Raw genomic sequence first — 17,266 nt, 5'->3', positions numbered from 1 at the left:
TGCCTGGTGACAGTCCTTGCATAAAGCAGTGACCTCTGAACTCAGAGCTTGACTTGTCAAACCGTTCGCGAGTGTTTCTGTCCGTCACCCTCAATAAGCAGTCTCTCTCCACTGGCTGTCAAAATCCCGACACAGTCACTCTTACCGGGAATGGCAGCGTTCGTTGTTACTTGCATTTAAAGGCTGGACTTGGTATCCGATTCGTGGGACCAAGAGAATTCTGCAAGGGCACTTCATAGTCACTATAATCATCAAAATTCCGGTAAACAAACAGAAGTCCGCCATTTGCAAACGTTACACACGAGTGACAAAATATACGGACAACATGGACTTTGGTTAACCGGGTGAGTTGCAACCCATAAATTCCGGGCTGAGCTATGCTGGCTATTTGACAAAACATTGCTGGTACCATGCGCAAGAACTTCACCCATTTGATATCTGTCCAGAAACTTGCTTATCATGTAAAACAAAGGGAACTGAAGATGACGAGCCGTCTGCAACAAATGCACCCAGTGATACACAAACACGCTGTTACCAGTAGTCTGTAGTAACAAGACTCATCGGAGCGCTGTAGAGTATTCCTGGCTAGCAAGCGTATCTAGTTATGCCATATCGGGTGGTTGCAGAACTGATATCTACACCGAAGGGTAGAATCGTTGAACCGAATCAGTCATCAAAAGTGAAGATCGGATGGTAGATTAAATCTGGAATGAGATGAGCCCCGGTCACGGAGGACTCTTGAGAACTGGGATCGTCAGGCCGTCAAGTGCCGAGCGTGATATCTCTAGATGACTGCGCTACTAACATCACATGTAAATCAAATCGGCATGGTGAAGCACATAGCTACTACCTCTGTACATTGATCTTGAACGGACAGGTGAACTGGTTCGACGATAGGGAGCCTTCGACCTGGTGAAACGGTACGAGCCGGCTGGTAAATCAGTTCAGGGTGGTGAGCCGGAAAGTTGACGTGATCTGAATCAGTTCGATGTGATCTGAATCGTGACTGATCTGGATCGGTTCGGTAGTCCGAAACGGTTAAATGATCTCAGCTAATGGAGAGATCTAGAACGCTCAGATGAACCGGTTAGGCGAAGTGAAATGTCCCAGCCGAGGTGAATCGTTTCGGTGCTGTGAATTGAATCGATGATGTGAACTGTTTCGGCGATAAGAAACAGTTTTAATATTATGGCGAACTGAGTAAATGTCGTATTCACATACAGCGTGGCGAAACGGTCCGGTCTGGTGAATCCATTCGTGTATGGCGAACCGATTGGGTGTGGTGAATCCATCCGGTATGGCGAACCGATTGGGTGTGGTGAAACCATTCGGTATGGCGAAACGGTTCAGTCTGGTGAATCCATTTCGGTATGGCGAACCAATTCGGTGTGGTGAGTCGGTTCGGCGATTTGACGATGTAGATCGGATGTGTGAGTCAACTGGCAACACAGAGCGTTTTGATGAGGACTACGAGAAGACAGCTAATGATGCGTCCATAAAATTATCACCGTCCGACCTGGGAATCTGCAGACGACGAGCAGTTAAAATACCGGTCATTAAAAATCAGGGGTTTGTCGGGTGATCAACTGTTGAAGTGTAACGAGCTCTGTCTGCCAGCCATCGGGAGCAAGTATGTCTACATGCTCTAAAAACGTCCTAATAAGGGAGCACATTCCCGACAACGTTTGCTCCAGGAACATGACGATTGGGGATCCGAGGAAGTAAAAATTGCTACAGTGTGCGCAAAATTACGCTACTGAGTCTAGACTGACAAGACGGGATATCCTGATTCACCTGAAGTGCATGAGACCGACTACAAGCACCACTCTGACGAAAACACACCGTATGGCTAGGTGAACCGAATCGAAATGGCAAACCACTTCTACTAGGTGAGACTGAACGAGTACGGGAAGCAAAAACGCTGATGGTGTGTCAAACTGAAACCTATGTTGAGGTGAACTGAGTTGGGAATGTGAACCCGTTCGTCCTGGTGAACCCCTTCGATGACGTGAATCAGTTCGGTCAGGTGAACCCATTTGATTACGTGAATCAGTTCGGTCAGGTGAACCAATTCGAAGATGTACTGGTGAGCCGGCTCGGCTGTGTGAGCCGGTTCGGCGGGGTGAGCCGGCTCGGCAGGGTGAGCCGGTTCGGCGGGGTGAGCCGGCTCGGCAGGGTGAGCCGGTTCGGCAGGGTGAGCCGGCTCGGCGGGGTGAGCCGGCTCGGGAAAGTGAATGAGACCTAGAACGACTCCTCCCTGCCGTGAAAATAGGAGAGCGGTACGTTCCAACCGCGCTGATCCCCGCTTCGACGATGAATGCTTAGAAGTTCACGAAGTCTGTGATCGTTCCGAAGAAGCAGACCTACGAGATAATGTAGGTCTGGCGTAGAAGAAATATCGGTCATTACCACCATGGTACGCTCAAGAGAACTTAAACTGGGTGAGGGAAGCTCCCCTAAAGCCTTCTAACGTTCTCTGATAAATAGGAATCCGACGAAGCGTCCATACAATCTTCGTCAGGAGAGACGGGCTATTGAGAGCGGTGAGCAGCGAGGGTGGGGCGATCTAAGCATTGTTTCTCAGCGGGAGATGGACCAGACCCCGCAGAATTAGTCCTAGCCCTGTCTGCCAAACGTCTGGCACAAGCACGTTTGTAAAATTTTAAACGCCTCATTAGACAGACCTGAACACTTCGGACAGCGTGTGTCCCAGTCACAAACATCCACACAAACAACTCGCGATGTGTGTGTGTCTCATGCTGAAAATAATGACTTTTATAACACTTGTGTAGAAATCAAACCAGTTTCATATCAACATCATTGACAATCACAACATGATTGTGTAACAAGTGACATGAAGGTATTACACTCACCAGTTGAGGTCATCGAAGCTGTTTCTGACGATGAGCCAGAAGTAGAAGTAGAAGATAATGTAGAGGAATGTCAGACAGAAGAGGCTGAACCAGAACAGGTCTCGCTGAAACACAAATGTAATTGTCAAACACACAGTCAGAAATCTCAAAAACATGAAAATCTCAAAAAAAACACAAATGTAATTGTCAAACACACAGTCAGAAACACAAACATAAATCTCAAAAGACAAGATCAAGTCTTGCTGAAACACAAATGTAAATGTCAAACACAAAGACAGAAACACAAATGTAATTGTCAAACACAAGGTCAGGTCTTGCTGAAACACAAACGTAAACATCAAACACAAGGTCAGGTCTTGCTGAAACACAAACGTGAAATGTCAAACACACAGTCAGAAAACAAAACGTAACATCAAACACAAGGTCAGGTCTTGCTGAAACACAAATGTAAATGTCAAACACAAAGACAGAAACACAAATGTAATTGTCAAACACAAGGTCAGGTCTTGCTGAAACACAAACATAAATCTGAAACACAAGGATAGGTCTTGCTGAAATACAAATGTAAATGACAAGCAAGAGTATTGTTCTTGCTGAAACACTCGTAAATCTGAAACACAAGAACAGGTCTTGCTGAAACACAAACATAAATCTCATACACATGAACAGGTCTTGCAGAACATTTTGTGAGGAGGGGCCACTGGTATGTGTAAAGTCATTTTGGACAAGTAGACATTCTTGGTTAATCCATCCCTGTGATATAGATCTCAGAAACAAGAAACAGTCACAGAGGAGCATACTCATGTCTCCAAAAGTTAGAAGTTCATGGTGTAAGGAGCCATGCTGCCGTGAAACATGAGACAGTTTCAAACAAACACTTACAGATACAAGCATCTCCACATCACTCAACTTAAGTACTTGTCAGCTGATAAATGATATTCCATATAAACTTCAGATTGCCATATTATGTGTTACTCCTGGTAGGAAATTGGGCAGCTCGGGCTCGTTCACAACATCATAAACATTGAGCCTTAAACTCAGCATGGCAAATGTCTGCCAATTTAGCCATGAGTCCAGCAGACCCCATATGCAGGAATATTCTATTCAGTCTAGTAAGCTCAGACAGTAAATGTTTATCTCTAAACTACAACTGAAATTGTTAGCTTCAGACGAGACACTTGCTTTCTCACTAATTGTCTTCTGATAATACCAAACCAGGGACTGGGATAGAGAACTTTGCAAAGGGGCCATTTTCAGGATTATTAGCCATTTTCTGAATTTAGAATGGGCCATTGCACATTGTAAACTTCAAAATTTTCATGGGCCATTTTTATTCTAATGTGCAAAACGGCCCAATGGCCCCTGCCCTTTTCTATTTCCTGCCAAACATCAAGCAAAATATGAAAACTAAACTCAAAGAAGATTTACAGCTAAATGCAAGTATTTGTTCATGTATTGAACTACCTGAAAGTTTGAATTTACAGATCTACGTATGTATTATCTTCAAGCGTACTGTTCTCTGGACCACGAGGTCTCTAATACTCTTGATTTTACCTCAGGTGAGCCTGCTGAGCAGATACAGTTGTACACATTCAACACAACTGTCTGCTATGTCGAGAAGTAATTATATACAACAAGAATATTCCAGACTCGTTAAATGAAGTCATTTCAGAGACTAAATGGTCATGAAGTCACAAAAAAGATAACATTTGTACACATGGTAATCTCATCTGACAGACAGGGTATAGAGAGGAATGATCGGCAGTGAGAAGCCCATCCTATAAGCAGCCATCAGGAGCGGCACTAAATGTTTCGTGTGTTTGTTTAAATGTGGTTGATGGACAGTTTGGACTCTCCAAGACCATCACACATGCCGTACTTCACATCAGCTTCAGAAGGGTAGTCTCTGGATGTAGCAATGGGAAAACTTCCTGTATTTTGATGATGTGTGAATGTGACAACCTCATGTGAACACCACTGCCTCTATAGCAGCCAGCCTGTCCGTCACCTTATTAGCTACAGGCCCGCAGTAATCAACAAACTGACATGGGATAGACTACTACTTCCTCTCTGGGAAAGGGGTGGTTAGGTAGCCTAGTGGTTAAAGCGTTTGCTAGTCACGCCAGAGACATGGTTTCAATTCCCCACATGGGTACAATATGTGAAGCCCATTTCTGGTTTCCCCTGCTGTGGTATTGCTGGAATACTGCTAAAAGCGGCATGAAACTAAACTCACTCACTCACTGACTCTCTGAAAATACCTAATATTGATTACATCCAGTCCTTCCAATAACTTGTAAAGTGGACCCAGTGAGCTGGCAGATTCAGAACCTGATGAAATCAAGTCTTGCTTCATTTGGGGCTTTTGCTTTGCTGAAAGGGCTGGAGGGAAGTGACACTACTATAGTTTTAGGGTCTGAGAGACATGGGACTAAAACATGGGACTGTATCAGGGGTTTATTTCACACAATCACTGACAGATAGATATGCATCTCTACATAGAGGATACACTTCCTGTTAAACAGGAAGTGGAACTTTGTTACAAGTAGCTGAACAACAAACCTGCCACTCTATTGAAATGACTTCCACTGATTGCTGCTGTCAAAACTGACACTTGATTGAGTTTCTCCAACATGTACACACTGAGCACAGTCACCCATGCTGACAGAACCTGGTTATTTGAGGATGATATCCCAGAACAACCACTGTTTCAAACACATTCATGATCATCACACACCTAGGTGTCTTGTGTATGGAAGCAGGCAAAAAAATATCTCATTGCAGCTGTTACAATTAGATCATATATTCAGTGAATCTAACTGTATCCCTTCATGAATTCAATTTCATATTCTCGATCACTATAATAGAATATTCATGATTTTTCTTAAAATGGAGTGGTCTTACTTGAATTTGGGTGTTATTTATCAATGCGAGATTTGAAAAATAGAATGTCCACATCAGGCAAGATAATAGTTAAAGTTCACATATATTCAAATGACAGTGATGTGGTTACTGGTCATTCGTGTGATGAATTAACCCCGTCAACATGGTTATCATATGTCAAAGAATTATGTTGTTTCATTGGATATAATGAATAATACATCACCAGCCGACATGTTATTGTATTTATTACCCAATCTTCGTATTCACTACCCAATATTCATGGTGTATTATATTCGCCGCAGTGGCCGCTGCAGACCTCCAGTCCATCCCTCCTGGTCTGATTGTACCAGCACACTGACCAATCAGCACTGGAAACACCCAACTGATATTTCCCAGTTCATTTTGATAAAATACTATTGATAATGACCGTAGCGCTCACTATTCTCCCGAATTAATTTAAACACTCCAAGCAAAATATCACGGACTATAAAAAAAAAGAACTTACAAAAATTGCCACTTTACACAAAATATTACAGTGTGATGACAAGCAAGACACGTACCCTCACATAGTTTAAGTCACTTTTAACGGCTTATTTGTTGTTCTTGCTCCCCACCTGGCCCCATCCACTTATGTACCACTTATTAATGTTGTAAGAATCTACAGTGAAACATCACTCTATGCAATAAACAACAAGTTGGCATCCATAAAGTCGTATGCTTATTGTTGACTCACAAGCTTCAAGAATGCTGATCAAACAACCTTTTAGGATGTTTGCAATGACCTATTCTAAACCACAATCCTAAGTGAGACTTCTCTTCGAAACTATTTTCCAACACAACAGACATCAGAGTGCCAGATGAATCCCTACAACTAACCACACCATTCAACTAGGTGACCCTACAAGCCCAATGAGGTGTGGAGTAGGAAAGTGGGTTAGTGGGAGCACTCTCTGCTGCCTCTTGAACACATTGACACAAGTCTCCTGGCCGACCAGAACTTAACCTGGTGGAGTAAGTCAAGACACAGACGAGATGCAGCCTGGAAGTGCACTCTAGGGAGTTTCCCCCCCCATCAGAAGCTGGCAATTACCCCCAGCTGCTCACCAGCTCATACATCTGCCCAATCCTCCCGTCAAGTAATTAAACATTTAAGTATGTTATTTTCAACATGTTAAGTCATATGTGATGAAAAGTGAACAAGTAATATTTTTCTCATTTCTTTGTAGAAAATCGTTGAAGTGTTGTTTTTATCTGTGAAGTCCATCTCCCCTGCGACTTGGCCGTGCAACTCTCATCCTGCGTTACACGTGTCTCAGCTGAGGCGTGGAAGCCAACATGTTATACACCTCACAACTTACCCATCACAACTAATGACTTCCACACATCAACATATTGGCAGACATTTCAACAAATAGGAAATAAACAAGATAAACAATCACATGTTTGAAAAGTAAAGTGAAGAAGTTAACATTTAACTCAGCTTCCAAGGAATGTACAAGTTGACATGAGATTGTCTGACATTGACTGGGGCGGGGGAACTCCTGGCAGCTGAAACCCCCAAGCTGTTTACGTCTCATTCCACACCAGTTAGTTATGTACACCTGAGGAATGTCTTCTGCAGATATAGACAAGGTTTAAACATAACCTCTTATCAGAACCCTTACTCTCTTTAAGCTAAAAGCTTTCAAGTTGTGCCCTAAGTAAAAAGTTCATTTTTAACATTTCACGGGGATTCCACTGGACGAGATATTGCAGTCATTCAATCTCACTGTATCACATTCTGTCTCACTGTAATTCAATATGCAGTGTTTAAACTAAACATGAAGCCAAGGGAATGATAATTAAGAAAACCACACTAACAAGAGACTAGTCTCCTGTACTGTCCACATATCTACACTATGCCACAAAAAAGCGACTAACGGGATCGGGTGGTCAGGCTCGCTGACTTGGTTGACACATGTCATCGGTTCCCAATTTGCGCAGATCGATGCTCATGCTGTTGATCACTGGCTTGTCTAGTCCAGACTCGATTATTTACAGACCGCCACCATATAGCTGGAATATTGCTGAGTGCGGCGTAAAACTCAACTCACTCACTCACTCATTAAAGGAAAGAATTATCATATACCCATGGGTTTAGCGTTCGGTACAGCCTTGGAGCAAGACTACCCTAAGGTGATCAGAACTCCTATACCATAACACAGATTTATGACAGTCAGAGTGCTAAGGTTGTATGGTACAACAGCACCCTGGTAAATGCTAAAATTTAAGATGTCATTAGGACTACTGTCAGCTCTCTGAATTTTTATAATTTTGATCAAAACAAACCACATTCAACATCTAAAATCCCAGTGTGATTGAGGTTTCAGAGTCCTTGTAGAATGTAGACTTCACTTGCTTTATGGAACAGGGCCCATCAAAAGTTCAAAGCCATAGTACCTTTCGAAGGATGTTTCAACAGAAATGGGAACCAGAGTCCTGTACTCAGTTTCACACCTAGGACAGCACCAGGAAATCACACGGATTTGACAACACAATGAGTGGATATGAAACTAAAACCTGAAAGACATGGGCCATGGGTCAGTATGTACTTCCAGCCACCTACAGTCAGTGGAGGTGAGACATGAAAAACAAGTTGTGTTTCCGATTACCAACCGACACTTGAAATTGAATTCTGGTGAGAACCCTATTTGTTTTAAGCGGACTGAATAAAATAAGGTTTCAGATACCATTGTTTTTTCACCGGCACAGACAGATATCGGTCATTCTGATAGAGAAATTCGATATGATGGCCGCAAGCTTGATTGAATGAACAATTACACATTGATACATGTGTTATTAGTTTGTACTTTCCTTCTAAAAAAATAAGTAAAAAAAAAAAATTCCTACCTAATGGCTTCACAAATAGTTTATGGCATTTGAAAGTAGGGACCTCCATAATATCCAAATTTTAACATTCTAGTAGATTCACCATTAGACTCTGAATATATGTCACTTTGACACAAACAAACAATTCCTTTTTAATTGAAAAGTAGGCCCAGTGAATAGGGAGATTCAAGACCTGAACCTGAGGACATTTGGGCTTCAGCATTGCTGGTGGGGCTAGGCAGAAGGCAAGTGGGGCTAGGCAGAAAGGAGGTGTGGCTAGGCAGAAGGCAGGTGGTGCTAGGCAAAAGGGAGGTAGGGCTAGGCAGAAGGGAGGTGTGGCTAGGCAGAAGGGAGGTGGGGCTAGGCAGAAGGGAGGAGTGACTAGGCAGAAGGGAGGTGGGGCTAGGCAGAAGGCAGGTGGGACTAGGCAGAAGGGGGGGCTAGGCAGAAGGGAGGTGGGGGCTAGGCAGAAGGGAGGTGGGGCTAGGCAGAAGGGAGGTGGGACTAGGCAGAAGGCAGGTGGGACTAGGCAGAAGGGAGGTGGGAGCTAGGCAGAAGGGAGGTGGGGCTAGGCAGAAGGCAGGTGGGGCTAGGCAGAAAGGGGGCTAGGCAGAAAGGAGGTGTAGGCAGAAGAGGCAGGTGGGGCTAGGCAGAAGGGAGGTGGGGCTAGGCAGAAGGGAGGTGGGGCTAGGCAGAAGGCAGGTGGGACTAGGCAGAAGGGGAGGTGGGGGGCTAGGCAGAAGGGAGGTGGGGCTAGGCAGAAGGCAGGTGGGGCTAGGCAGAAGGCAGGTGGGGCCTAGGCAGAAAGGGAGGTGGGGCTAGGCAGAAGGCAGGTGGGGCTAGGCAGAAGGGCAGGTGGGGCTAGGCAGAAGGCAGGTGGGGCTAGGCAGAAGGCAGGTGGGGCTAGGCAGAAGGGAGGTGGGGCTAGGCAGAAGGGAGGTGGGGCTAGGCAGAAGGGAGGTGGGGCTAGGCAGAAGGCAGGTGGGGCTAGGCAGAAGGCAGGTGGGGCTAGGCAGAAGGCAGGTGGGGCTAGGCAGAAGGCAGGTGGGGCTAGGCAGAAGGCAGGTGGGGCTAGGTAGAAGGGAGGTGGGGCTAGGCAGAAGGCAGGTGGGGCTAGGCAGAAGGTAGGTGGGGCTAGGCAGAAGGCAGGTGGGGCTAGGCAGAATGGAGGCAGAAGGCAGGTGGAGTAAGGCAGGTGGGGCTAGGCAGGATGGAGGTCAGGTGAGGTGAAATTGGGTTTAATGTCGTGCTTGAGAATATTTCGCTCATATGACGACGTGCATGCGTGTGTATGTCACTATGTGTATGTGCGGCTACCGACTCCTAGCCGACCAGTCCTTGTTGTACCCATTAATGCCGAGCGCTAGACAGGGACCAACAAGTACCATATTTTAACGTCTTTTGGTATGATGCGGTTGGGGATCGAACCCGCAACCTTCCGCTCTCCGGGACGCTCTAACCACTACACCACGGAGGCTGTCTCTAGGCAGAAGGGAAAATACTGTTGTTCCGGGACTGTGAGACAGACTAGCATCAGAGCTATGACAAGGTTCACTTGATGCCTGCTTCATGTTGAAGACTGGTTTGTCTGACTCTGATTATTTCCAGACTGCCTGTGATGAAGCTGAAGTCTGAGACAAACTACAAACATATTGGAAGACTTGACAAGACCAGCAGGTTGTTACAAGTACCCTGTCTATGAACATGGTCCAACATTTGCCAGAGGTTAGGAGACTTATCTCAGTCCCGGACAACCCTCTCCAATCTCTCCACATCAACAGGTGGTCAGTCTCTGGGAGAGGCCCACTCACCCCACCGATGTTTTATGTCAGAATCTTATCTCCATCCAACATGTGGAATGATTTTTTCCCAGGTTGTAGTGATTACGACCCTTGACATACATAAACATACTTTAACAGCCACTCTTTGACTGGTCCGCTGCCATCAATGACCTATCTTTTATCTTGCTGTTTCTTGAAGGTTAGATTTATTCTCCATTAAACACAGGCCCTGCTTCCAATCAGCCGTGTGTGTTGTTTGCTCACCAATAAATAATGGCAGTTGTCCAGGACAAAACTGTTATCATTTTTTTATGTATGCCGAGTCGCATTAACATCAGGGTACCGTATATGTCCTAGTAAGAGAGTATATGCCCTAGTAAGAGAGTATATGCCCTAGTAAGAGAGTATATGCCCTAGTAAGAGAGTATATGCCCTAGTAAGAGAGTATATGCCCTAGTAAGAGAGTATGCCCTAGTAAGAGAGTATATGCCCTAGTAAGAGAGTATATGCCCTAGTAAGAGTATATGCCCTAGTAAGAGAGTATATGCCCTAGTAAGAGAGTATGCCCTAGTAAGAGAGTATATGCCCTAGTAAGAGAGTATGCCCTAGTAAGAGAGTATATGCCCTAGTAAGAGAGTATATGCCCTAGTAAGAGAGTATGCCCTAGTGAGAGAGTATATGCCCTAGTAAGAGAGTATATGCCCTCGTAAGAGAGCCATCGCAGTAGGAGTGACCATTATTGGAAGTTACAGTTTACAAACCACCGGTCCATGATTTTTCAGAAAAGGTCAGGTACATATTGTTTCACAAGCACTAAATAAATAAAAACAGTGCTTTAGTTCAATTGTGTTTGTCAGGTATTTTTGTTGAAAACAAGCACATATTGTAGTTGATGTGGTTCAGTAAGTTCACACTTTGAACGACATTTACTCTCAGAAATACATGTCCATTGCTGTACTTCAAACATAAGAAGACAAAGTTATCAATATCCCCCCCCAACGGTAAAATACTCTTTAGGAATATGTCTACTATTTATGATTATGTCAAATGTTTTGGAATGTATACAGCAAAGTGGAAGGAGAGTATTGAAAGGTTTTTAAGATCTGCTCCAGAAAGGAGCACTACCACCATTATCAGTTGAAGCCTAACTTGTTGCCATGGAAATGCAACAACATGACATCCTCATAGTCACAGCATAAATCATGTTTCCATGGAAATAGCAAAAACTAAAATTCATATCTGGGCCAAAAGGCATATCTAGGGATCATGCTTGATATGTGTACCAAGTTTGATGAACCCAGCATGTATAGTATAATTTGGGAGGTCTGCTCTGGACAAGATGACATCTTCATAGTCACAGCCTAAGTCACGTTTCCATGGAAACAACAAAAAATAAAATTCGTATCTGGGTCTAATCCCCAAAAGGCACATCTAGGGATCATGGTTGAAATATGTACCAAGTCTGATGAAGCTAGCACGTATGGTTTGGAAGATCCGCTCCGAATAAGATGACATCCTCATAGTCACAGACTTAGTCACGTTTCCATGGAAACAGCAAAAAATACAATTCGTATCTGGGTCTAACCCCCAAAAGGCACATCTAGGGATCATGGTTGACATGTGTACCAAGTTTGGTTAAGCTATCACCAATAGTTTAGGAGATATGCTTCGGACAAAGTGTGATGGACGGACGCACGGACGTACGCACGGATGGACGGAACTCGTTTCTTTCGCAACAACGAAGTTGCGGGGGATAAAAAACTTGCGGGATATTAGGTAAGACTATATGTATTGTCATAAAAGACAACAGAATGGTGATTTGGTTGACTGCAAGACATTATATCCCAGTTGCATGGTTCAATGTTCATACAGTCAATCACTGGATTGTCCATGCATATATCAATGTTAAGCATGCTTTTATAATGCTAATAGTGTGAATCACTGGATTGGCTGTTCCAGACTTGATTGAATACAGACTGATGCATCACCACCTTTCAATGTTAATGATCTAAAATCAGGGTGAGCATCTCCAGCCCACACCTGTGGATCCTCCTGTGTATCTACAGTCAATCTGAGGACTTCCTGCCACATCAATGTCTGTCCTGTCATCACTACACCTCCAGGTTATCTCGGATGTCAGGAGGTGCCATGTGTTGTGTCTAATGTGTGGCACAATCAATCTGGAACTTGCTGCCACAATCAATCTGAGGACTTCCTGCCACATCTATGTCTGTCCTGTCATCACTACACCTCCAGGTTATCTCGGATGTCAGGAGGTGCCATGTGTTGTGTCTAATGTGTGGCACAGTCAATCTGGAACTTCCTGCCACATCAATGTCTGTCCTGTCATCACTACACCTCCAGGTTATCTCGGATGTCAGGAGGTGCCATGTGTTGAATCTGGAACTTCCTGCCACATCAATGTCTGTCCTGTCATCGCTACACCTCCAGGTCTCGATGTCAGGAGGTGCCATGTGTTGTGTCTAATGTGTGGCACAGTCAATCTGAGGACTTCCTGCCACATCAATGTCTGTCCTGTCATCACTACACCTCCAGGTTATCTCGGATGTCAGGAGGTGCCATGTGTTGTGTCTAATGTGTGGCACAGTCAATCTGGAACTTCCTGCCACATCAATGTCTGTCCTGTCATCGCTACACCTCCAGGTTATCTCGGATGTCAGGAGGTGCCATGTGTTGTGTCTAATGTGTGGCACAGTCAGTCTGAGGAGGACCTGTCTCTTCTGGAATAGCTCTCTTCCTGGGGATTATTGCTGATTATTGCCTAGAGTTAAACTCAGTTCATATTAGAGTCAGACAATGGAGTCAGAATTCAGGTTGCAGAACAGGTTCTGATTTGCCAGAGTCAAGCAAGAAATGTCTCTCTGCACTGAAGGACTGTTGATAGATGTCACTGTCAACAATGTCAAAGACATGTCACATTTCCTGATCAAGTTTGAAATTAAAGGACTGACTGACTTGGTTTGGTTTTACCCAACTTTTAGCAACATTCCAGCAACATCACGGTGGGGGACACCAGAAATGGGCTTCACACATTGTGCCCATGAAATTAGAGGAACACAGGAATATTTGATGACAGCATGATGGTACACTCTTGTCTTCAGTAGCTGATATAGTAACATTCTAAAATTATTACTTTCAAGTTTCTTGCACAAAGAACTGGATCAACCTATGACAGCATGTATGTATGACTGAGGTTGCGAGTGAGTGAGTGAGTGAGTGAATGCTAAATTTCTTTGTTTGTAGCAGAGTTTGTTCAGAATGTTTGTGAGATTTCATCGTCAATCACAAATCATAACAAGCATTGTCACTAAGGTGACATAATCCCCCTCGACAAATTATCAAATCAAACTTATAAAGTAATGAAAGTTTAAGATAAAGTTAAAGGTCAACAAAAACATGACTAATCAACCTCTCTTGGCATCTGGCTCTTTAGTTGTTCAAACAAACACACACACACACACACATATTTTCAAGACTGACTTTGACCTTGACATGAATGTCATAGTGTATGAAATATGCAAAACTAGTACTAAAGAAATTGCTTATTGAAAAACATTCAAGAGAAGTCTTAAAAGTCTATGAAGAAAATCCAGTGAACCGTTCTTAAAATATCTTGCTGACAATTCAGGTTAACATGCTGAAATCTTCAAAGTGTCTCCCTAAAAATTATGTGAAGGTCCTTGAAAATTAAGATGAAGGTTGGTGTCAAATATGAAGAAAATCTGAATGGTTCTTGAAGTATCTCGCTGACAAGCATAACATGTAGGTTAATATGCTGAAATCTTCAAAGTGTCTCTGACCTTGAAAATTAAGTGAAGGTCACCAAAATTGAATGGGCCCTGCGCCTTCCCTAGATAAAGCTTGGTGAATATGAAGAAAATCCATTGATTGATATAGCTTAACATGCAGGTAAAACATTAAAGTCCCCTTGTGACCTTGAAATGAAGGTCAAGGTCACCAAACCTGAGTTGGACGTTTCTTATACTGTGATGAAACTAGGTACCAAATATGAAAAAGAATCTAGAGAATGGTTCTTAAGATATTCCAATTAAATGCGCCCACCCGTCGGACGGACAGAGCCTAATACTACATCCCCGGCTTCGCACTAAACGCGCGGCGGGGGATAATGAGTCTGTTTCAAATCATGAATCCATGAATTATTTGTTGAACATTTTATCAGTAGAATTTGAATGCAAAAATATACTCATGTAATTTTGTTCCATAAACAAAAATACTGGTTTCTAACTGATTAAGGAAACCTAGCCATAAAAATAGTTTTATTACTGTGCCTTGGTTTTCTGGGACTGAGAGAGGAACTTGCTGTATTTTGCGACTGAGTATGGTAACTGGCTGTATTCTGGGACTCAGTACAGCACTGGCTGTATTCTGGGACTCAGTACAGCACTGGCTGTATTCTGGGACTCAGTACAGCACTGGCTGTATTCTGGGACTCAGTACAGCACTGGCTGTATTCTGGGACTCAGTACAGCACTGGCTGTATTCTGGGACTCAGTACAGCACTGGCTGTATTTCAGGACTCAGTACAGCACTGGCTGTATTCTGGGACTCAGTACAGCACTGGCTGTATTCTGGGACTCAGTACAGCACTGGCTGTATTCTGGGACTCAGTACAGCACTGGCTGTATTCTGGGACTCAGTACAGCACTGGCTGTATTCTGGGGACTCAGTACAGCACTGGCTGTATTCAGGGACTCAGTACAGCACTGGCTGTATTCTGGGACTCAGTACAGCACTGGCTGTATTCTGGGACTCAGTACAGCACTGGCTGTATTCTGGGACTCAGTACAGCACTGGCTGTATTCTGGGACTCAGTACAGCACTGGCTGTATTCTGGGACTCAGTACAGCACTGGCTGTATTCTGGGACTCAGTACAGCACTGGCTGTATTCCGGGACTCAGTACAGCACTGGCTGTATTCCGGGACTCAGTACAGCACTGGCTGTATTCTGGGACTCAGTACAGCACTGGCTGTATTCTGGGACTCAGTACAGCACTGGCTGTATTTTGGGACTCAGTACAGCACTGGCTGTATTCTGGGACTCAGTACAGCACTGGCTGTATTCTGGGACTCAGTACAGCACTGGCTGTATTCTGGGACTTAGTACAGTACTGGCTGTATTCTGGGACTCAGTACAGCACTGGCTGTATTCTGGGACTCAGTACAGCACTGGCTGTATTCTGGGACTCAGTACAGCACTGGCTGTATTCTGGGACTCAGTACAGCACTGGCTGTATTCTGGGACTCAGTACAGCACTGGCTGTATTCCAGGACTCAGTACAGCACTGGCTGTATTCCGGGACTCAGTACAGCACTGGCTGTATTCTGGGACTCAGTACAGCACTGGCTGTATTCTGGGACTCAGTACAGCACTGGCTGTATTCCGGGACTCAGTACAGCACTGGCTGTATTCCGGGACTCAGTACAGCACTGGCTGTATTCCGGGACTCAGTACAGCACTGGCTGTATTCTGGGACTCAGTACAGCACTGGCTGTATTTTGGGACTCAGTACAGGATTCCGGGACTCAGAATGGCTGTATTCCAGTACTCAGTACAGCACTGGCTGTATTCCGGGACTCAGTAAGGCACTGGCTGTATTCCGGGACTCAGTACAGCACTGGCTGTATTCCGGGACTCAGTACAGCACTGGCTGTATTCCGGGACTCAGTAAGGCACTGGCTGTATTCCGGGACTCAGTACAGCACTGGCTGTATTCTGGGACTCAGTATAGTGCCGGATGTATTCTGGGACTGTATTATCGGTACAGTATTCTGTGGAGGTGCAGCCAGCTCCAGAGAGCTCTACTGACAATGTTTAACAAAACACTGACAAATGACCATGGCTGCCTTGCAATGGGGAAGATTGGTGTGGAATGCTAATTGGGTGGAACTTCATAAATCTCTCACCGCAAGCCATGATTGATGACACTACAAATTGAAAACAGAATTCTAAAGTAATTATTTGACACTGCCTGAGCTTCACTCCATGCAGGCTTACAGTAAATGCAGGGGGCGTGATCTGGGACTGTTTATATCACCAGGAGGTTTATCAGTAAGAGTTACAGTGTAGACTCCCTTCTGGTTGACAGGGCTCTCAGTGTGGACAGACTGGACTATACATGCCACACAGTGCTGCTCTGTGTGGACACGCTGGACCATACATGCCACACAGTGCCGCTCTGTGAGGACACACTGGACCATACATGCCACACAGTGCTGCTCTGTGTGGACACACTGGACCATACATGCCACACAGTGCCACTCAGTGACTCACTGGGTTCTGTTCCTTGTGGTTCTTACCACAAAAACATTTGGAAAAAAACATGTTATGCACTGATAAAATTGTCATGATTGTGTTCAATATAGTTTTCGTAAGTGAAAGAATTGTCTAGAAAAACTATTTTGTTAAGTTGCTGCATCAAATTCAGTACATCTCCAGATTAAGTTTTTATATGTTAAGACCTTAATTATCACACAGCAGTGAGTGAGTGAGTGAGTGAGTGAGTGAGTGAGTGAGTTTGATTTTATGCCGCTTTTAGCAATATTCCAGCAACATCACGTCAGGGGACACCAGGAATGAGCTTCACACATGGACTTGTGAAGGACCTGGGTGAGATTCAGACCCCAATTGTCTTTGCATGCTCGTATGTGTGTGTGCCCGAGTGAGTGAGTGAGTGAGTGAGTGAGTGAGTGAGTGAGTGAGTTTAGCAGCTGAGTGAGTGAGCAACATGGTGCGCAGGAGTGAGTGGAATGAGTGAGTGAGTTGAGTGAGTGGGTGAAAGTGAGTGAGCGTATGAGTGAGTGAGTGAGTGAGTGAGTGA

General features: G+C 44.5%; 1 protein-coding gene and 1 long non-coding RNA gene across 2 annotated transcripts in view; one reads left to right on the top strand and one right to left on the bottom strand.

The window, feature by feature from the left end:
- The window catches only part of LOC124273726 (glycerophosphodiester phosphodiesterase domain-containing protein 5-like), an 89,220-nt gene that overhangs the window by 35,555 nt on the left and 36,399 nt on the right, over positions 1 to 17,266 (bottom strand). The window contains exon 3 of the mRNA XM_046709028.1: positions 2,874 to 2,977. Coding sequence (XP_046564984.1) covers positions 2,874 to 2,977 — 104 coding nt within the window. The remainder of the gene's footprint in view (positions 1 to 2,873; positions 2,978 to 17,266) is intronic.
- Positions 3,778 to 11,513, top strand: LOC124273727. The gene is made up of 3 exons (XR_006897724.1): positions 3,778 to 3,787; positions 7,384 to 7,388; positions 11,376 to 11,513. It is a non-coding gene; the product is annotated as an uncharacterized LOC124273727 (long non-coding RNA).

The sequence above is a fragment of the Haliotis rubra genome, unplaced genomic scaffold (assembly GCF_003918875.1).
Source record: "Haliotis rubra isolate DU_JTF1 unplaced genomic scaffold, ASM391887v1 Scf1831, whole genome shotgun sequence".
NCBI lineage: Eukaryota > Metazoa > Mollusca > Gastropoda > Lepetellida > Haliotidae > Haliotis > Haliotis rubra.
The sequence above is the reverse complement of the archived record's forward strand: the minus strand, read 5'-3'. Positions and strand labels throughout refer to the sequence as shown.